Genomic DNA, 22626 nt, shown 5'->3' with positions numbered 1-22626 from the left:
CTGGCTGTGTTTGATGAGAGCGGCCAGGCTCGCGATCCCGCTGGCAGCGGTCCCGCTGTTGCCGAGGCACGGCGTAGACTGTTGTCGTGGGGATCGTGGGTGGATTTAGCGGAGGGATCCGAGACGGGCTCGTCCTTTTCTCGGTCCTCACCCGCTAGATCCGCGGCTCTCTCTCAGTGTTCGGAAGCCCGCTCTGCGGTTTCTTCCCACTCCCCCACCCCACCCAGAGAGAGAGAGAGCCAGACGCTTCATCTATTTTCCTCTGAGGAGGTGGATGTGATGAGTGTTGAGACAGAGGAGACTGTGGACTCTCCACCACAGTCCCTCGCGTATGAGGTGTGATTCGTGATTATGGGGTGTGTTTCGCGCCAAAATAAAATGTCGTTTGGCCAGCCTAGAAACAGGACGCTCGTCCTAAAAATAATTAGACGAGCGTTTTCTGAATCCAGATCACAGCCTTCACGACGGGGGCCTTCCGTTTTTCCCCGATCTCCGTGCTGAGGTGTCAAGATCGTGGGAGAAACCGTACTCATCCCGTATTTACAGCCTCACACTCTCGAATTATTCAAAAGAACATTGTAGGGCTGAATGATAAGGGATATGGAGCGATGCCAGTGGTGGAGCAGACGCTTGCGAGCTATCTCTCCCCATCCTCAAGCTTCCCACCAGGCCCGTTAGGCTTACATCGAGTCTGGTTGGGAAAGCTTATACGGTGGCAGGTCAGGCTGGCCATGGCGGTGTTACAAGCATACCAAGCTGACCTGCTCAGGGGTGGGGCTGCTGAGCGGGAGCAGCCCAAGCCGTCAAGCTCCTCATATCGCCACTCTCAAAAAAAACAAAAAAAAACAGAGCGTTGCAACCCACACCCCTCCACAGAAGATTGGCGGTTGGGGCGACGCTCTCAGTCGGGGTCTTCTAGACCGAAAACGGATCTGGAAAGAGTTAAATTGTGCTGTTTTCGGCTGTTTTTTTGTAAACATATTTTGTATACTTGATGAAATGAACTTGACCTACATTGATAGAGGCTACATTTACACTATTGCGTTTACATTACTCCGAGACTTTTGAAAAAGCTGCAGTTTTAGTTTGAAAACTCTGGGGTTGCGTTTCAGTGGAAACGGACCAAAACGGAGACTTTTGAAAATGATGGCATGGCTGCCCACATTCGCTCTGTGTATCCTTGAAGACCGTGTAAACAATAACATCATGCTCATCAGTGTAGCCAAGTCCGTGTTTTTCCTGCGGAATTGGGCTACTTTAACACTGTTGCCGTGGGTTGAAGCGACCCCAATAACGTGATATTTAGCCCCTGCAATGTGAATTTTACCAGGGGAACCTCACCAAAAACGGGGACCCCCCTCTAATCGCCATTGGGCTAGTTTTGGGCACGTTTTGAGTAGCAATTGGGCAAGTTTTGTTGTGAAAACCTGGCAACCCTGATGCTCATTGTTGTACGTGCATGAATGGTCATGTGACATGCATTTTTGGTTGTGTAGTGTGGACAGAGATTGGTATTCTTCCTTACAGCTATTTGCATATTGCATTTTGATTGGTCTTTGCTTTCTTGCATATTTTTACTGTATAGATGATTTTACATTGTTGTTGTGCATTGATTCTCATGCACAGGGACTGAATCAAAACAGCAAAGCAGGTCACGCTTTCGGTCTAGTTTACTTTGAAATCACAATCATTTGTGGAACACATATTTCCAGTCTTTTATATTCCAAAAGACATCACCTAGTCCTTATATCTTTACATTCAAGCGCAAACACGACCAAACCGAAAAGTTCAATAAGCTCAATCATCTGTGGATCTTTTTTAAAGAATGCACTTGACACTTTGAGCAGAGAGATCAAAGTTTCCAATCTATCTCTCTGGGTTTGATTATTCCCCTTGAGGCCTGAGCTCTCTGATCGATAGTCAACCCTGTGACCTGGGTTACAATAAGCTCATGGCTGGCAACTTTTTTCAAAAATGCTGGCGGGGAAAGAGTTAAATTGTGCTGTTTTCGGCTGTTTTTTTGTAAACATATTTTGTATACTTGATGAAATGAACTTGACCTACATTGATAGAGGCTACATTTACACTATTGCGTTTACATTACTCCGAGACTTTTGAAAAAGCTGCAGTTTTAGTTTGAAAACTCTGGGGTTGCGTTTCAGTGGAAACGGACCAAAACGGAGACTTTTGAAAATGATGGCATGGCTGCCCACATTCGCTCTGTGTATCCTTGAAGACCGTGTAAACAATAACATCATGCTCATCAGTGTAGCCAAGTCCGTGTTTTTCCTGCGGAATTGGGCTACTTTAACACTGTTGCCGTGGGTTGAAGCGACCCCAATAACGTGATATTTAGCCCCTGCAATGTGAATTTTACCAGGGGAACCTCACCAAAAACGGGGACCCCCCTCTAATCGCCATTGGGCTAGTTTTGGGCACGTTTTGAGTAGCAATTGGGCAAGTTTTGTTGTGAAAACCTGGCAACCCTGATGCTCATTGTTGTACGTGCATGAATGGTCATGTGACATGCATTTTTGGTTGTGTAGTGTGGACAGAGATTGGTATTCTTCCTTACAGCTATTTGCATATTGCATTTTGATTGGTCTTTGCTTTCTTGCATATTTTTACTGTATAGATGATTTTACATTGTTGTTGTGCATTGATTCTCATGCACAGGGACTGAATCAAAACAGCAAAGCAGGTCACGCTTTCGGTCTAGTTTACTTTGAAATCACAATCATTTGTGGAACACATATTTCCAGTCTTTTATATTCCAAAAGACATCACCTAGTCCTTATATCTTTACATTCAAGCGCAAACACGACCAAACCGAAAAGTTCAATAAGCTCAATCATCTGTGGATCTTTTTTAAAGAATGCACTTGACACTTTGAGCAGAGAGATCAAAGTTTCCAATCTATCTCTCTGGGTTTGATTATTCCCCTTGAGGCCTGAGCTCTCTGATCGATAGTCAACCCTGTGACCTGGGTTACAATAAGCTCTAGTTGATAATGAAATATCTGTGTGTGTATGTGTGTGAGAGGGGTCTTTAATTTCAAATGAGGCTGGTGGTGTGTATATTGAATGAGTGTGTGTGTGTGTGTGAAGGCTGACAGGTTGTCAGATGGGTCACTCCTCCGGCCTGAAGTACAGACAATGAACACCTTTTATTCTTTATTCATTTACTGCCATGATGTCCTGACGGCTGAACACTTTGCCCTTTAGAGCCTGTTCTTTTTTGAGAACGGATGCTTTTTAATAAAAAAATATTGAAACCGAATGATTTCCATGATGTTCTGTTCAATTGACGGTTTTGGAAAATCTGCATTCTTCCACTGATGTAGACTGAATGCTGTAAAATATGCATAAATATGCATAAAATATGCAATATACGCATCAGAGTCACCTTAAACTTTACTTATATCGTGATCAGCATCTTATTTTCTGTCCACTGTGCGCAAGAATGAACGATCACCTTCCAAGCAGCTGTGTAAATGCATCTTTTGTGGTGTAGCTGTTTCTGTGTTTGCAGTGCAAAGATGCCTTTTGACTTTTTTTCACAGATGAAATGCCTCAAGCATGCTAAATCCTAGGTATGGGATTAGAAAAGATAATGAGAGAAGTGAAAGGTTGTTAGTGGCAATAATTGTGTAATATGAACCACATTTCCAACAATTGTTTATTTCCCATTTGTTTGTTCTGTTCTGTTGAATTCAGAAATGGTCCTATCATTTTACAATAGGTTGTTTGTGGATTGTGAATGCAATTTCCAAATATCATCCATTTGTTCATCCAAAAAATTACTAAAAGAATTGTTCATGGAATCATTAAAGAACAAGAATTGCTCAGTGGAATCAGAATCGTTAAATTCTCATCCTATTACTCTAAAAAGCTTCATTTGCTATCGACATGACATTCAGTACTTTCAAAACATTCATGGTTCCCTCATGGTTCAGGTGGATGAAATCATTAAAATAGGTTAGAGTAAAAAAAAAGACTAAAAGATTAAAATCGACACCATAAATGGATAGTTAGATTATATTGTATTTTTCTGCTTTTTAATATCTGTTAAGATTTGCTTTAGTGCTTGTGCCAGTTGGTAAAGTGTCTTGGTTAAATAGGCTTCAAATGTCACTCTTGTCCGAGTCAGAGTTAGCATTTGATTTCACTGTCAGACTCTGATCAGTGTGCTTGTCACTAATCTGGATTCTGCATTTGTTATGTGAGTATATTGATTGAATTATGTCATATAATCCATAAAACAGCTTTTCATGTCAGATGAAATCAGATGGTTTCTGGCCGCCTATATAAAGCGGGGAAAGATTTCTATTGTTTTGTTTGCTGTAAACGATGTGTGTAGAGTAGATGAATGGTTGATGGTTTGGTGATTGGGTGGTAAATCTATCTGACCTTTGCTTAGGACTGTTTGTTCATTATGGAAGGTTATGATTTGGTTATCATTTGACTTTTAAATATATTACTCTGGCTATTCATAACTAGTACAACTTCACATTTTGCTTCTGTTTTATATAATCGTCTATTATGACTTTGACTCTTTGACTCCACTTCAAAACATAAATCCAGTAGGAGTGTTTGGAGTATTATATACAAATATAAAATATTTGTTTTTTAATTAAAAATTACACTGACATCTACTATAATATAATGCAATTATAGCAATTTAGATGTTGCCTCCAAAGATTTTCACTTCTCCAGAATCCATAGCTTTTTGTTTTGTTGTGTTTTGTTTTATTTTGCCTGCCAAGATTTTCGATTCTCTAGAATACACAGCTTTTTATTTTATTTTATTTTATTTGGATAGCTGATAGGCTTTGTAATATTGCTGGCTGTTTTCTGATTTAAAAGATAATTCATGTCATTTGACTATTTTCTCTTTTCATTTGAAGCTTGATGGGTACAAACCAAAAAAATAATATATATGCTCTTAATTGAATTCTTTATTCATTCAGATAGTAAACAACTAAATAACCCTGCTTTTACTTGTTTTGGACACTCATGCTCTGTATTTTCACTCCATGTTCCTTTAGTTCCATGCTTTCTGTAAAACACTATTAAGTTCCCTTAAAGCCTATGAAAGGTGGTCATGTCCTTTTCAAGGGGTTTGATTAAATCGGTAATAGAATAGGTAATAGAAGTCATTCAGGTCAACTATAGACTTGAATAAATCCTCTATAGAGACAGACAAACGGCCATTTGACAGCACAGAGTCATCTATTCAGTGTGTTATTATTCTTTTGAAGTAGATGTTTGTTGAAATTGAAAGTATTACCTTTATATTCATTGTATTGTAATGCAGGCTATTGTTAACATCTGTCTATTAGTTCAGAAGAAAACGTATAGATTAAACAACATTGCCAGGGTCTCTGGCTGCTATATCGCTCTGTAACAAAAGAACATATGCGAAGGACTATCAACTGCACATCAATGCGTGTGTGTGTTCACCTGTATGAAAGCGTAATTATAATGAGGGCATAAATATCAGCTCTTTTTGCGCATGTTCCCATGTGAGTGTGTTTATGTATATGCATTTACGTGTGGCTCGAATTTGTCTGGAAGTCGCTCGAGACTCTGTGATGTCTTTCCTAATGCTCTGAAATGATTCTCATTACATAGACGCTGTCATAACGCAGTGCATTAGCCTGGAGGAATCACAATCTTTTAATCACCAAACCCCAGAACATATCCCAAACCCTCGAACCACGTCCCCACAACATTAGCGCTTTCCTGTTGCTATTGTGAGAGTGGTTGCAAAAGCGGTGCACGTAGGTTCACGGTGATTAAACATTGACGGAGTGTGTGTGTGTGTGTGGGTGTGTGTGTGTGTGGGTGGGGGTGGGGGGCGGGTGAGAATCGTTTGTCTCATCACACACTCGATCGCACACATCAGATTATGCACTCGTCTTTCTCTTATAAAAGCTACACATGTTTGAGTCCCTCTCTCTTTTCATCTGGGTGTGTATTTCTGAGAACGAGGCGGGCAGAATTTCAATAAGTGTTGACTGGTGGTCCGGAGAGACTGCTGCCTCATCCACACATGCACAGACACAATGTGAATATTTTATAACATTTTAATTTCAGAGCTTTTAACAGCGTGTGGTGGGTTTCCACTTGTAGGTTTTGCATAGCCAGGCTTTTGACTCAAGTTTGTGAACTATTTTGCAAAGAACCCGCCCACAGACTAGAAAAGAATGTCTTACTGACATAAAAAAGGCGAATCTAAGGCTCAACAATAAGGTCAGATTTTTACTTGCCCTGCTAATATTTTCTCTGGCCCCTTCACATAAATGTACTATATATACCATAGTGAAATATTACCATATTTATACCATATTTGAAATACATTTATTTTATGCTAAGTATACTACAAATACATTTACATATTTATGTGTTTTATAAAAAATTGCCTGCAATTGTACTTTTAGTATACTAAACTGGTATACTTAAAGTCTTCTAAATTACTAATTACTAAACTAATTTTGTGCTTAATGCACTTTAATTGTGCAGAAGTAGTGCTGAAGTCCAACTAAAGATATACTGAAGTATATTTAATTGTGCTAAAGTGAAACTATTTCAAGTATACTTTGGCTACACTTTAAATCTCTTGCATTTAAAGGCCGATATTATTCAAAGATCATATAATCCTCATCAATAGAACACATTAAGACACATTTTAGGCTTAATATTAAGAAATGTGCATTGTGCACAAATGATATGAATTTTTTATATCAGTAAGTCTTGAGCATTATGTCAGTAAACATAAGATTTGAACTAAACTTAGTATGAAATAAATGTATTTGAAATATATTTACTAGGGTATATATATATATATGTAAGTATTTGAAGAGTTTGGTTCCAAAACGTAAACGCCATTTAAAAAAAAAAAGAGTTTCCGTCAAAATCAGTATTGTATCTGGTCGGTATTAAAAAAAGTCAATTTTTAATTTTACACAAAATACGATATCCCCCGAGTTATTCTGTCATGTTTTCTCCCTTTCTTTTTCAAACCGTGACAAACGCCAGTCTCCTTTTTCTGCAGAATGCGATATATCCGCTCAACCAATCACAGCGCACCATTCCACGCACTCTAGACAGTAATGGCGGCACTTTGAATACACCCGGCATCCTAGTTTTCCTCATCTATTTTGTACTTTGTGATCAACAAACAAACTTAGGGCTGCACGATAAATCGCATGTGATTGTCATGCGCATCTCGTCAGTAAAGCCAGTTCTGTGATTAATAGTAAATCTCCATCACGTGCTTTCAGATGGAGTGGCATTTAATACACAGAGTCATAGATCACTGCTATATCGCGTTCATAATCGCAGATGAGTCACATTCGATTATGAATGCGATATTGCGTAGCTTGTCAGTGTAAGTGTTTTTTTAATGCTATTAATGTTTTTGTTAATACAGCGTATAGCACTAGTCAACTAAATGAATGTAACATGGCAAAGATGAATGCACTTTTGGAAGCTGAATGTAAGGGAAATGTCATTTTGGAATTTCTGTGGTTTAATGTGATATTGTTGTTCATGTATGTTCATGATGAAATTTTCTTTTATTGTTGTAATTAATTTATAGCATTAACAAGATGACACTTTCAATTCATTTTGGGAGCGTGCCTGATATTGTATTTTATTATTTAAGATATTAAATCAAATAAATGTCAAGTTTTGTTTTTTGCTATTGTATTTTTTATATTTGATAAAAATATATTGTTCATTAAATTCTTTTCAACAAACTGGAAACTATATGGCTTTAATGTAACTCCGTTTTTGCTAGACAATGATGGCAAGTGATTCAGAACATGACTGATTTTTCTGCATTTTCAACACTATTTATTGATATTTTAAAATCACAAGTAATTTTTGTAAATACGACACAACCTCAAAAGCCTCCACCATGAATGAAAAGCCAAATGTGTGTGTATATGTATACAGTGTGTTTGCATGTGTGTGAGTTGTGGTTGCTTTAGCTTCTCATTTTCCAGCTCACTACTAGTGGTAATGTTAAAACCCCAGCAAAACACACACACACACAAACACGCACGCACGCACACACACACACACACACTCAGTCCACTGAATGAAAAAGTTAATTCAAGCATCTTGAAATAGCGATGACTGCAATACTTGAAGTTCTTCAGCTCTAGTAGTTTCACTCGACACATTCTTGCATACATACAAACATTTGTTTTTGTGTGATCCAGTTTGTGGATGTTTGTTGTGCCTGCCAAAAGAAAAAATAACATACTCTACCCTTGAAAAGTTTGAGGTCAGTAAGATAAAAAAATGAGTATTTTTATTCAGCAAGGATGCAATAAATTAATCAAAAGTGACAGTAAAGACATGTATAATGTTAGAATCCTGAAATATATAGAATCCTGAAAATATTTCAACATAATATTTCAATGATAATAATAAGAAAAGTTTCTTGAGCAGCAAATCAGCATATTAGAATGAATTCTGAAGGATCATGTGACACTGAAGACTGGATTAATGATGCTAAAAATTCAGCTTTGTCATCACAGGAATACATGTAATTTTCAGTTATATTCAAATAGTAAACAGTTATTTTAAATTGCAAAAATATTTCACAATATTACCGTTTTTATCAAATAAATGCAGCCCGGGAGACATAAAAAATCTTATCATAATAATGATGTGATGTTTCATATCAGTTGTTTGGCAAATTAGTTTCCAAACAGATTTAGTACACGACTCCCTTGCTGTCAAACACTCCATTGTTAATCTTTATGTGTTTATGCATTGTATGTGCATTTCCTCTTAGTGTTGAACTGTTTGTGTATGTCCTGACAAAGATCTGTATCTAAGGTTTAGAAAAATGGCTGTGTGAATTGTGTGCTTGGGTGTATTGTCGAGTCTCGTCCTACACAGGTGTGGGTGACAGGTGAGGGCGCAGTGGTCCGTATAGCCGACGGCTGTCACAGTATATTGGCAGTTTGATCAAGCCACTGAAGCACACAAAGCAATTTAGAGCCATCATGGCTGCTTTGAACCCTCATGGATGGCCAATCGCGGAGCAGCTGTTACTCAGCACTCTCTGTCTCACTGATTGGACGGTGATCAGTGAAGGGGCGGGTCACAATGAGAACGACCTCTGTTCCACCTGCTATAGATATGCAGCTCTAGTTTGGTGGCTTTTAGTCCCTGACTTTGTTCAAAACTTGAATAGACCTTAGTTAGGGTAGCACCATATTTAATTTTTTGACAGGAATGAAAACGAGGGGTAGAAGTACATAGCGTTCAACTGACAAAACAGCTTTCTGAGAAAAACTTTTCGTAGACAAAAACTCCATAAAAGAGTATTGAAAGTTGTGGGTTGGTGAAAATTATACGGTGTGTGTCAATGTAAAGAGTGTAAGTCTATCCCTCACAGCCTTGTTTTCATTTCTGTTAAAATCATGGCGATTAACCTTATTAAGATTTCATATGCGAAATATACACTACCAGTCAAAAGTTTTTAAACAGTAAGATTTGTAATGTTTTTTTAAAGAATTCTCTATTGCTCACCAAGCCTGCATTTATTTGATCCAAAATACAGCAAAAGCAGTAATATTGTGAAGTATTTTTTACTATTTAAAATAAATGCTTTCTATTTGAATATATTTTAAAATGTAATTTATTCCTGTGATCAAAGCTACAAAGTCTTCGGTGTCACATGATCCTTCAGAAATAATTCTAATATGCTGATTTGTTGTTCAAGAAAGGGGAAATGCTCAAAAATGCTGATCTTTGGATCTTTCTATTCATCAAAGAATTCTGAAAAAAATGTACTCTGCTCTGTTTAAAATATTGATAATAATAATAAAAAAATATTATTATCAATATTTTAAACAGTTGAGTAAATTTTTTTCAGGATTCTTTGATGAATAGAAATATAAAAAAATCAGCATTTTGGAGCATTTCCCCTTTCTTGAACAACAAATCAGCATATTAGAATTATTTCTAATTAATTATTATAAACCTAAAAATAAAAAGCTTTTGTACCACTATACATTATACACATCATACACGCCATTTAAAAGCTTAGAGTCAGTATAGTTTTTTTCTTTTTATCATTTTATGTAGCAAGGATGCTTTACATTCATCTGATCAAAAGTGATGATAAAGACATTTATAATGTTACAAAAGATTTCTATTTCAGATTTCTATTTTTTTTAATTTTATTTTACTAAATGCGCAATATGTATAATACACATTGAAATGCACATTATTTTCATGTAAAATAAATAATGTGCTTTTTTCCCTTTTTTTTAATAGGTAAAACTCTGTGTGTTTACGCCTGTGCAAGAATGTCACACCTGTAGCTACACAAACATACCTGTACAGAGTCACGTTTGCCAGGACTCAATTTTATCCCCTCAACAGCTTTTTCCTGCCCCCTCCTTTCTACACCTTTTGCCCCCAATCTTCCATAATTACCCAGAAGGCTGTGCTCCCTCCTCCGCCTGCAGTGGCCCCACCGTCACCCCATTCTCTGGCCAACAATATGACTGGCATAGGCCCAGTACTCAGTGACTACAGACAGGCCTGGCCCGGGGTTAATCTCCTGTGCCCCAGCCTCTGTCAACATGCCCACACTCTGCCCTCGTTTATTGCACAAGCGCGTTACGCTCAGACACTATTACAGCAGATGTGCAGCAGGGAGAGCGCGCATGAAGCTGTAAATGATTGTGCCAGGGGAAATGGGAACTCTGGCGCTAGTTAGCAGGTGTTTGTTCCAAAGGTTCCAGGAGGAAACAATGATAGGTACGTGACACTGTTCATTTGTCAAGCATTGGAGCTGTTGCGATGAATAGGAAAATGCAGAACCCTAACATTGAGAGGGGAGGGCTGGGTTAGTCCCAGACCCCCATAAGAACAAAAACATTCCCATTGCTTCATTTTCAATTATTCCCCTGACATAGCATGTTTGTTTTTCATTCATCCAACCTTTTATCAGTGATGTGAAATTGATTTTCTGTCGGATTATTTCTAAGCACGCTCAAGTGCGCCACACACAGTATTGTGGATCATGGGTCTCCTTGAATCCTCATCTGAACATGTTAATATACTTCCGTTTCTGTAATTATCTCCGTTTACCTTTGACTGCACAGTCATGTTTATAGTGATATCTTGCACACCTAGGTGTTAAGATATAAAAACCCCTTAATGAGGCACACAAACATGGTCAACACGTTCTCACTCCCAACTCATCACATATTGACGCTTGGTCAGGACCCCTTGGCGTCACTTTTTTACACACAGGGTACCCCTTTAGCGTAATTTTTCAACGTGCAGGGTCCTCTATTGCTTAATATAAAAAACCCTTGGCGTCAATATGCCGACGCGTAAGGTACTGGGAATTTTATCGTCGTGATTAAATAATAATAATAATATTGCCATTATTGCATATATGTTGGGGTGTGTTTTTTCAATGTAAACAGTCACAACAGTTTTATTTATATTACACTATTTACGAATTTATGAGCACGTAACCCAACCCCTGCCCCTAAACCTACCATTTGTCAATAAAACACAAGATATAACAGGCAGAGACAACTACAGTCATCATTTATTCTAAAAGTATTAATATTCCAGGTCTTCTGAGGCAAAACAATTGATTTGTGAGATGAATAGATGCGATCGCCGTCTCCGTCCGTCGTAAAGCTCATCCTGTGTGCTACAGTCTGTGTGCAAATTCAAAAAATGCCGCCAGAAGAAGCCTTACGTAAGCCTTGGTTGTGAAATTCTATTGGCTCTTGTATGTCTCGTGACCGATTGCATCTTGCTACGGGACGGGAGTATCTTTTTGAATGAGATGTGAGAGCGTTAACGGAGCGGGATCATTTTCAGTGATTAAAACCTTATGTTTTACTCTCTTCTTCGCATAAAGACATTGTACGGCTTCAGAAGGACTTGGAATGCAACACGACTTGTTTGTAATGCTTTTATACTGCTTGTTTATGGTCAGTTTTTGCAATAAATACCTGTGACTGCACTTATATTTGCCTATTACGTGTTTTATATTGTTCAGAAGTGGGTAGGTTTAGGGTAGGGGTGGGGTTAGGTGCTCCAATAAAAGTATAAATTTATATAAAATTATTTATATTTTTTACAAATGCATGCAAACCGTTAAATTAAGACAAACAACTGAAAACAACGGAGGACCTTGCAAGTCGAAAAGTGATGCTAAAGTTGTACCTTGAGCGTCAAAAAGCGACGCTAAAAGGGTCCTGACCAAGCGTCAGAATATGACGAGTTGGGAGTGAGAACGTGTTGACATGGTAAGATATTTTAGTAAGGAATTGTGATTTTACAATTTTACGTGTACATTGACAATGTGTGTTTTTGCTCCGCAGTGAAAATAGTTCCAAACAAATAACTTGTTGTGCATCTTCTGGCAATGAATAGCAGTAGAGTTACTGAATTAATTAATGCTTTTGAACAAATCGGTTGAGTGAATGATTCATTGATTCACATATAAAACAGTCACTTATTTAATTCCTAAATGAATCGTTATGTTTAAACAAATTGGTTCAAACACAATTAACACTTTTGTGCAGACTCATATTATATACCTCTTTAACTCTTTCCACGCCAAAGACGAGTTATCTTGTCTGTAGGATTTCTATCATAAACAGACATGGATATGCCATTGAATCAACCATCATGAGGTCTAAACTAATCACCCCATCACATGACGTGATTATTCTGGGTCGACTTCCCATCAACCCTTGTCGTTATCTCCTCCTCAGAAGAATACGACACTTTATAGAAGTTATTAACAAAACCTGCAGAGACATTTCCCCCACGTGATGTCTTGAACAGCATGTTAATTTATGCACGAGAAGGTAACCACACAGGGCGTGGCTAAGCCCTGCAACAGCGTTCGATTGGGACAATCGCGTGTGGGACAGACTTATGCAGCTTTATCAAAAATTCAGCCTTTCGCCTTTGCAGCCTTTTCGCCTTTGTGTTAAATCGCACTCCAAGTTAACAAACAAAGTCTTCTATCTACTGAAATCGGTGCTGAACTAATTAAGCAGTAAACATAAGCTAAGTCTCTGCTTTTATGAGTTTTCTCAGGTTGAATTTAAAGAACTCGTAGAAAACGAGTATTAGAACTTTGGAACTTCATGCAACCTCCGTTAATCCTCATCCTTTCAACTGTATGTATGTGTGTGTGTGTGTTTTCATTAGTTTAGTTTAATGTAATCTAGAATAGCCAATAAACTGTTGTTTCATTATAAGAATTATTGTCTTGTGTCATGAATTTTCGAAGTTAAACTCTGCTCATATCCAGCTACCTAGCTCGTAGCTTATAAATTATCACAAGCATGTATTAACCTGTGGCCAGGGATAGTACAAATATTAAAATTGGTAAGATATACTGATGTAAACGTCTCACTGGACGACCGTTGATAAAGTGTAAACTATAAATTTTGGAATCAGTTCAATCAGGTTGATTTTGAATCTTAAGATTCGATTCCCCCCTCTGAAAACCTGAGCTAAAATAAAATAGTTAATTTTCCCGTATTACATGTCTTTTATGAGAAAACGCTTCCCTGTCAAAGACCAAATCTTCCGGCTCTTCGTGTTTTCAATGTTATACACTCGGGGGCGCTATTATGCATCTTCTGAATGAGACCACAATCTCCCGATCAAAAACACAGGCGAGGAAGATGAAGAAACAAGAAAATGATCAAAAACGCTGGCGGTGGCTGGCAACTTTTTTCAAAAAAGCTGGTAGGGAAAGAGTTATATGTACATAGGCATATGTGCATTGTTACACAGAGAAACCTCACAGCTTGAACTATAATGCAGCTTTTCCTACTTTTCATAGAAATATCTGTGAAACATCTATGTATAAAAATTCACACGATTATAAGGCCACACAGAGTGTGTGTTTTTTTGTGTACCTGTGGTTGCAGTTCCTACATTTTTTGTAGATTTAGAATTAAGTTAGGTGAATCTTGATTTGGTTGTAAAGATGTTCAGACTCAGATTTTTCACACAAATTCTTGCTTACGCACCCTTAGTGAATGAAACCCACTAGTTCCTGAATGAATCAGTGTTTTGGAATCGGTTGAGTGAGTGATTCAATGACTCACTCATTTCTTTTGTTTCTGAATCTATCAGTGTTTTGAACTAATCAGTTGAGTAAATAACTCAATCATAAAGACACCTACTAGTAGGGGTGCTCCGGTCAGGATTTTTGAGGCCGATCACCTATCTCCGATCACAGAAAGCAGTATCTGCCGATACCGATCACCGATACCGATCTTTTTAAAGCCTTCTTTTTATCATTTATAACCATTTATAGTGATACTCCAACAGTAGACTTTAATAATATGCATTTATGGTGTAATTACTACATTTTCGTGTCAATCCATGTTCATATTTACTGCAAACATTGCGCTGTTACTTTAATTCAGCGCTTGCAGCGCAGCAATAGACTCGGTGCGATCTCTGCACTGCTGCAGACGCACCGCTCCTGGAACGCACTGCCGAACCGCAACCGTGTGCAGTGAAAGCTTTAATCCGTTAATATGAGCGCGGAAAAAATATGCACCATGTATGCACTGCAAACAGAGTACTGTGAACCTGGCGTTATGTGTGTGCGCTGCGAGTGTGCATGAGCGTACAATGGTTAAACGTGAATGGTTAAACACTGGCAAGAATTAAAAATAAATGCAATTTGTACACTTTAGTGACGATGTGACGCTGCCTCAACTGTGCAAGTGACAATTCCTGTGTCAACTGTGCAGCGTGCAGCTCGCTTATGGACAGACACGATGTGTGGTGATTTGAAGCCATTTGCGTATTTTGAGAGAGAAAGCGAGAGAGAGCACGCTGTTTGAGTACCTCACCTTCATCATTATAATTATTTGACCCATGCCGGACAGAGACTGAGATGGTGCCGCTGCATGTCGTGCCAAACCTCTCACGGCAGCATCATCAGCTTGAGATCTTTTTTTTGAGATCTGCCTTTTTAGAGACCGCCGATCAATCATCCCAACGTGATTATCGGCCGATAGTTATCGGTAGCCGATCAATCGGAGCACCCCTACCTACTAGCGTATCAATGTTACCTGTAGAAGGAGGCACTTGACAATCTCCCACCACTGAAGTAAAAATAACTATTTTTAAGCATATTAATGATTGTACACACTCAAATCTTATTTAGAACAGAAATAAGTCAGTCTTAGGCATCAAGTGCTAGATCAATGGCGAGCTAACACTGTATTTTGTCTTTTAAACCCACTGTTTTTATTTTGAAATCGTCCCTTTTGGGCGTATTTCCGCTGACACTGAAACCCACCCCTCGCTGCAACTCCTCTCCTGCTCACTGACAGTCTAATGAAATTATTCACTAATTCACGGCGTGTCCACTAATTTGTTGCCTGACTGACTTGATAGATGCGACAAAGCGTGGCTATCTGCTGCGCAGGTTCGCTAACCCATAACTGTGAGCTAATTTGCGTCGCTCTGTTAGCATGGCTAAGATCAACGCTGGCGACGCGGCTCTTGTAGTAAATCAGTCTGAAACAGAGAGATAGCAGGTGCCGTGGTAACAGAGGCTGAGGGCAGTGGAGTCTCATTCCTCTTCTTTAACGTAAGGTTCAGCTAAGCTCAGACGTGCAGATGATGGACTGTGACTTTAATTGATTTTACAGCGCCTTCACAAACAGAAGGTAAACAAGCGCTGTCTGGGAGGCAGAGTGTCAGCACACATAGGGCTGCGACTTTAGATGAGGAATATTTCGGGAAACTGCTGCTTCATAAGACATATATTACATGGATGGAAATGTAGAAATGTAGTTCTCAGCTGGATCTGTATTTGACATTGGATCAAGTGGGGGATTTTATTTAAATCATACATTTTTTGTATGTTTATCGTATGCCAAATTATTTACATGACATAGGCTAAATATAACAACTTGACTATATTGGTCTCTGGAATATTGATAGTTTCATGCATTAAACAACATTTTTTATCCTTGCTGCAGGTGAAACCATATTTAATGTTGTATAATTTTTTTATTAAAAACAGAGCTAATATTGATTTAATGTTGACTTAATAATTTAGCCTTGAGTTATAAACAGTGCTTGTTTGAGTTACTTTCAATACCAACAAAAACAACAATAATTAAAGTTGTTTTTCACTATTTATTATTATTATTATTAAATCTATAATATTATTGGGGTAGTAAGATTTTTGTAATGTTTTTAAAATAAGTCCCTTGTGCTTACCAAGGCTGCATTTATTTGCTCAAAAAAACACAGTAAAAACAGTAATTTTGTGAAATATTATTACCATTTAAAATAACTGACTTTAATTTTAATATATTTAACTTTTTTCACTGTGATGGCAAAGCTGAATATTTAGGAAATATGCTGATTTGGTGCTCCCGAAACATTTCTTAATAATATAAATGTTGAAAATAGTAATGCTGCTGCTTAATGTTTTGTTTGAAAACAGTAGTGCTGCTTAACATTTTTGTGGAAATTATGATACATATTTTTTTCCAGGATTCAATGATGAATAAAACATTTAAAAGAACAATATTTATTTGAAATGGAAATCTGTTGTAACATTATAAATGCTTTTCTGTCACTTTTGATCATCCTTGCTGAATAAAACTATTAATAAAAAAAAGATGACTGACCCCAAACCTTTAAACAGTGTATAATATTATTGTTTTAGAAGTGTTAATAATAATAATAATATATGCTGCTCTTGTTGAACAAATTGTTAACAAATCATATTTAGTTCATCTAATAGACAGTAGTTGAACTCCATTAAAGGTCATAATGAAAGGGTTTCCCCAGCACTGTAATTTAGCAGCAGCTCTCTGTCTTTGCTGTGGTGTGTTGGTGTGCTTGTCTTAAGCTCTCTTTGCTGCTGGCTCTCAGCAGGATTAGAGTGAGTGAGCTATCTGCTCTCCTGCACAGCTCCACTCACTCACACTCGCCTCTTTATTCTCTCCATCAACTTCAGCTGAGCTTGATTTCTCCAACAGTGAATTCTCTCTGCTGTCACTCTGTGTGTTGATGAGATGTCAGTCTCTGCGGGGGAGAGTTTTTGTTCTGTCAGGCAGAACGCAGCATCATTCTGGTCTGCTTATCTCACGCTAATGTAGCCGCCTCTAAATCACAGCTCTCGTCTGCTGACTCTACAGTTACGGAATTATTAACCTGCGTTTTGTTTCCTCTAGTTGAAGGAATAGTTTATCCAAGGAAAATTCTGTCATTATTTACTCACCCTTATGTCATTTCAGGGTTTTTTCCCCCACAAAATATGATTGTTTCGTAGTGATTATGTCTATCAAGCCCCAAACAAGACGTAAGTAAGTAAATAAATAAATAAAAATAAATAAAACACTGTAAAAATACGATTGGTGTGTGTGAGGAAAATACCAGAATTCATTATTTATTGATAATCTTTCCCTCTTAAATTTTATTAACATCTTTAACATTTAAAACAATTATCATTTCTTATGTCATTGTTACCTAATGCTGTTAATTTTTGCATTACAAAAAGTCATTTATTTATTTATTTATTTAATTAATTAATTAATTTTCTCAAAACATCTAATAAAAAGTGTTTGGAACAGTCTTATATTAGTATCATTGACATAATTGTATAGTTTTTGTTAATATTTTGAATTAGAATTTACTTTTATATTCTATATTCATTTAATTTGTAGTTAAATTTGTAGTAATTATGTTGTGTTTTGTCATTTTTAGATAAAAGGTTTCATAGTTAAATCTTATTATTGTTCTTTTAATGTTCTTCTTTTTTTTTTTGAAATATGGCTATATAATTTATTATGTTTTAGTTTTACTTTATTTAATTTTAGTTATTTAGTTGATTTAGTTATTTTATTTTAAATAAAAATGGCAAATTTTGCTTAACTAGTAAAAAAAAAAAAAAGTATTTTATTAATATTTTATTATTGCAATAATTTTACTATGATAATAATATTTAATATTTCTTTTAATAATGAAATGAAATGATTTTTAATGGTTTTATTTAACGATAAAACCCCTGATTTGTAATGATTGTATTATGAATAAAATGATCAAATTTAAATTCCTTAGATTTTAATTTCATGCAACTTTTAGACATTTCACAGATACATAATGAGAATATTTCAAATCCATAAAATCTTTCTTCATGCTAAGTTTATAATTACCGTCTTTTCACGACCTCCTCAGAAATGAATCATCGTCTGCACCTCACCTTAAGAAATATATTTGCAGATAAGTATGATTATCTTTTCAAATCAGCATGCTCTTCAGCGGTCTTACTCCAGTGAACAGCCAAACATGCTAATTTGAAAGAATCCATCAGGTCAGCGTGGCTCTCAGCTGCACGTTTGATTTCACCCTGGGCAATTGGGAAAGTGAATTAAAGTGTGTGTTCTAATTGGCCGTCGATACCCAGAGGAGCCAATATATTCACGCTAGGAGACGCGCATGCATACACTCGGTTCAAGCGCTCTCAATCAATCTGGGTACTCCAATTGTTTGATTTCCATTACGCCAATGGTTCAGATTGCTATTTGAATGTATTAATCACAGCTGTCTCTGCAGGGCAGCTCTGAGTCGTCATGCATGCTCAACAAGCTCTGTCTCAATCCACTGCCAGTGCTGCAGCGGTGTGGCTGTGTCCAATTTAGCCTAACAATACTGAACACCTGAGAGGAGAAGAACGAGGAAGAATACAAGTTTGAGATCTATCTAAAAGTAGATCTATCTATCTATCTATCTATCTATCTTCTGTCTGTCTGTCTGTCTGTCTGTCTGTCTGTCTGTCTGTCTGTCTGTCTGTCTGTCTGTCTGTCTGTCTGTCTGTCTGTCTGTCTGTCTGTCTGTCTGTCTGTCTGTCTGTCTGTCTGTCTGTCTGTCTGTCTATCTATCTATCTATCTATCTATCTATCTATCTGGCATTGTAGAGTGTCTTGACAAACCCTAATTACAGCTGTATGATTTTTCCTAATGAAACTTGAATTCTACTTTCTTACATCGAATTCCAGTTGCAATTCTGGGGCTGATGATCTTTAGTAGTACATGATTGTACGTGATGAGAGCATTATAGAGGTGAGATCTATCATAAAGAACAAAAGAAAACTGTTAGAGAAGACAGATTGTGTGTCACTCGGTGCGCCATCTGCATCTGCTGGACTTAATTAGTGTGCAGTGAATATACACCGCAGCTGTGAGAGATGGACAGAGAGAGAGAGAGAGATGTGAAAATATAATGAAAATAATGACTGAAATATCATATAATTAAGGAAAGTGAGGCGTTAATGAGATGAACAGTTTATCGAGGGAGTATGAAATGTTTTGAGTGGAAGATGAATTAGAAAAGAATGGTGGATTGGATGGCGAGCTGGTCTAGCGCTCTATTATAGCCCTAACGTTTGGGCCACTGCTGCCAAGCACTGAACTAATTACCCAAAACCAGCATGATATCTCAGGAGTAACGGATTAATTAACAGTTTATGTTCCCATAGTTGGAAGATATTATTTTCCTCTATCCCAGACCAGGGAGAGGTCTAGTCCCAAACCACACTCCTGCTCTCTGTCAGACAGTACAGAAGAGGAACGATTTTGTTTCCGTTTCTTACTCTTTGTCTGTATCTGGTGTTTAAACAAGTATTTTGTTGAGCTAAGCGTTGAAGTATGATTTAGTAACACCTAGTATAATTAAAAGAGTCTTTATGACCATAATGCTTCAGTTATATTCATCATTGTGTTGGAGCTTGTAGAAAAATGTTCTCCCAAAATCCCGTAGTTGTGGGCAGTATGAGTGATATTTTATATCACAGTTGGAGTAATATAAATACACACACAGTCATTCCCTTTTATTTTGTAAATGCATGTTATAAATCTTATTCTGAACAATTCATCATTCATGTATGTATTTCTTTATATTATTTTTTCATATATATGAATTGTTTGATCTTATAATGTTCAATTAAAATGTCATAACTCAGCCTTCTCTATGCCTTTGGTGGCATATGCCTGACTTACATTATATAACCAGGGTTGTGTGTGTTATTCAGAATTAAATTAAGAATGCCTTTAAATTACAATTTAGATTATGAGCAAAAATGTGCATGATTGTGCTACAAATTGGAATGCAATGAAGTAGAATTACATGGAAATTAATGATGTTTCATGCAATAAATTCTCTAAAAAAAGCAAAGTCAGAAAAGCAAACCCTTTGAAGGTTAACAAGCCTTACAGACTGATAGATAGATCTACAATAATTGTATTAGAATTCTGCCCTCTGCAAATTTGTACAAATTTTGGCATAAACTGTCATACCGTTCAGCCTTAATTTCTAGGATAGGAATGATCAGATGAATTCTTTGAAATCCTTAGCTGACGATAGGGACATTCCCCCTGGAGCGGAGGTTAAGTGCCCTGCTCTAGGGCAGAATGGTGATTAGGGAACTCAACGACCCTCTGCTTCACCGACGCCTCTGAGGATATTGACCTACAACCTTTGAGTTTGGGCTCAGATATTTAACCACTTTACAATCATGACCGTCCAATTATTAAAATATCTAAATGCTAAAAAGTCAAAGTGTAATGAGGGTACAGACTCTTTGGTTTAACGTGGCAGTGTTCATTGCAAACAGAAACATCTTTCGACCCTATTGCCACAAAATTCAGCTTCCTTTTATTATTCTGTTCATCAGGTAACACCAACAGCATGTTTGCTCTCGACTACATCAGCGGATCCCTGACAGTGAGTGGACAGCTGGACCGGGAAAACCCCCTGTACTCATCCGGATTCACAATCACAGTAAAGGTGAGACTCAAATCTAGATGTAGTTCTCATGAGAATTCAATAAAAAGTGTTTTTGAGCTTTAAAAAATGGTTTCTCAAAAGGATTTGTTCAATTTCAACAATTTAGCTGTTCTATAACAGAAGATATTTGTAAAAGAGTTTTTGGTAAAGTAAAAATAAAATTACACTAACAATAGAGTAGTTCCCCTCCAGGAACTCGAGCTGCATCGAAACGCTATGGGAACGCCTTCAGCGTGACCACGCTCTGAATCACGTGTGTAATCAGTCCAATGGATGGGCGAGACGTCACGGGTGGGGTGACGTAGAGACCAGGGAGCTTAAAAGCACGTGCGGTGGATACAGCATCATTCAGCGAAGCGCTCTGTGAGTGTCAGTTCTATTTATTGTTGTCTGTCCCAGTAAAAGCATAAGCCATGTCTAAGGCGAAAGACAAGCATAAGGGCGAGAGCAGACAGCATTTTAGACCGTGTGTTCCTCTCTGCCCGCGCTACGTTACGGGTGGGGATACACACAGTTTATGTGTTGTTTGTCCTCTGCAAACGCTCCGCTCCCACCGGGCACGCTTCTAGGAGTGTGTCCGTGCTTGTGATCTTGCGGTACCAGTCCCGCTGCTGCTGAGGCATGGCAGCGATTGAGATCACGGGGATCGCACATGGATCTAGCGGACGGGTTGGAGACGGGCTCGCCCTTCCTCCGCCTGCACTCCCTAGATCTAGCGCTCTCTCTCGGGGTTCGGAAGCCCGCGCTGTGGTCTCTTCCCCCTTTGAGTGAGAACTCGCTGCTGCAGCTATCTTTCTCCAAGGAGATTGATATTGTTTGCATATGAGCAGACTGCTTTTGGATCGCTCATTCTCCCTGCCCTCGCTAAAATAAGGGTGGGGATGCACGCGATTTATGTGTAGTCTGTTTTGGAGCAGAGCACGCACAGTCAGCTCTTGAGGGGGCTGTGTTCATTCTTTAAATGTCCCTAAAAAATAAAAAAGGGAACATTACATTTGGGCGGAAGCAGCCCCAGCCGTGGTCCAGCTCCTCATTTGGGGAGCGTCGCTTTTCGTACCCCCCCAGAATATCGGGAGTCAGAGTGGCTCTCCCAGGCCGACGGCTTCTAAACAGAAGGTGGATCTGTAGACCGTCATTCTCGCTGGATAGTCTTCGACTAAAACGTCCTTACGCCTATGGCCCAGGATTTCTGAGGGCAGGCCCCTCTGGGGAAGAGCGGTGTACACCTCATCATACGGTGCCCGTCTCTCCTCAGTGCCCTCAGGAGACCAGTCTGTCAACCCTGCCACCCCCAGTGCTTCAGGGCACAGTGGTCTCCAGCGAGCGCATCTCTCAGCATCTGCCCGGAAATGTAGCAGTTCTGGGAGGCTCGCTACCTCCAAGGAGGTCTCCAGAGCAGCTAGATTGGTCGTCTCCTGCCGGTCCTCTGCTTCAGGGCACCGAGCTAGCTGCTCTAAGTACACCAGAAGCCAGTCTCGAGAGACTGCTTCCCTTAGTAGGTGACCTGGCGGTATGGGAGCCCCTGCCAAACTTATCTCATTGGGTCCTGCCCCGAGCAGGCTCTGGTTGTGTTAGGCTAAGTCTTCCAAGGAGATGACGGGTCTAAGGACCGTCATTTTCAATAGGAGACTTCAGCCCCCCCAAAAAAAAGTCCTGATGGCCATGGCTCAGGACTTCTGAGGGCAGGCCCCTCTGGGGAAGAGTGGTGTACACCTCATTATATGGTGCCCGTCTCTCCTCAGTGCCCTCAGGAGATCGGTCTGCCAACCT

At 38.5% G+C, this 22626-nt stretch overlaps 1 protein-coding gene across 1 annotated transcript in view; it reads left to right on the top strand.

The window, feature by feature from the left end:
- cdh23 (cadherin-related 23) overlaps window positions 1–22626 on the top strand; it is a 270976-nt gene that overhangs the window by 123231 nt on the left and 125119 nt on the right. Inside the window, exon 10 of the mRNA XM_016474656.1 lies at window positions 20744–20856. Coding sequence (XP_016330142.1) covers window positions 20744–20856 — 113 coding nt within the window. The remainder of the gene's footprint in view (window positions 1–20743; window positions 20857–22626) is intronic.

The sequence above is a fragment of the Sinocyclocheilus anshuiensis genome, unplaced genomic scaffold, assembly GCF_001515605.1.
Source record: "Sinocyclocheilus anshuiensis isolate Anshui unplaced genomic scaffold, SAMN03320099.WGS_v1.1 scaffold300, whole genome shotgun sequence".
Lineage (NCBI taxonomy): Eukaryota > Metazoa > Chordata > Actinopteri > Cypriniformes > Cyprinidae > Sinocyclocheilus > Sinocyclocheilus anshuiensis.
Note: the sequence above shows the minus strand (reverse complement) of the source record. Positions and strands in the feature narration are given on the sequence as shown.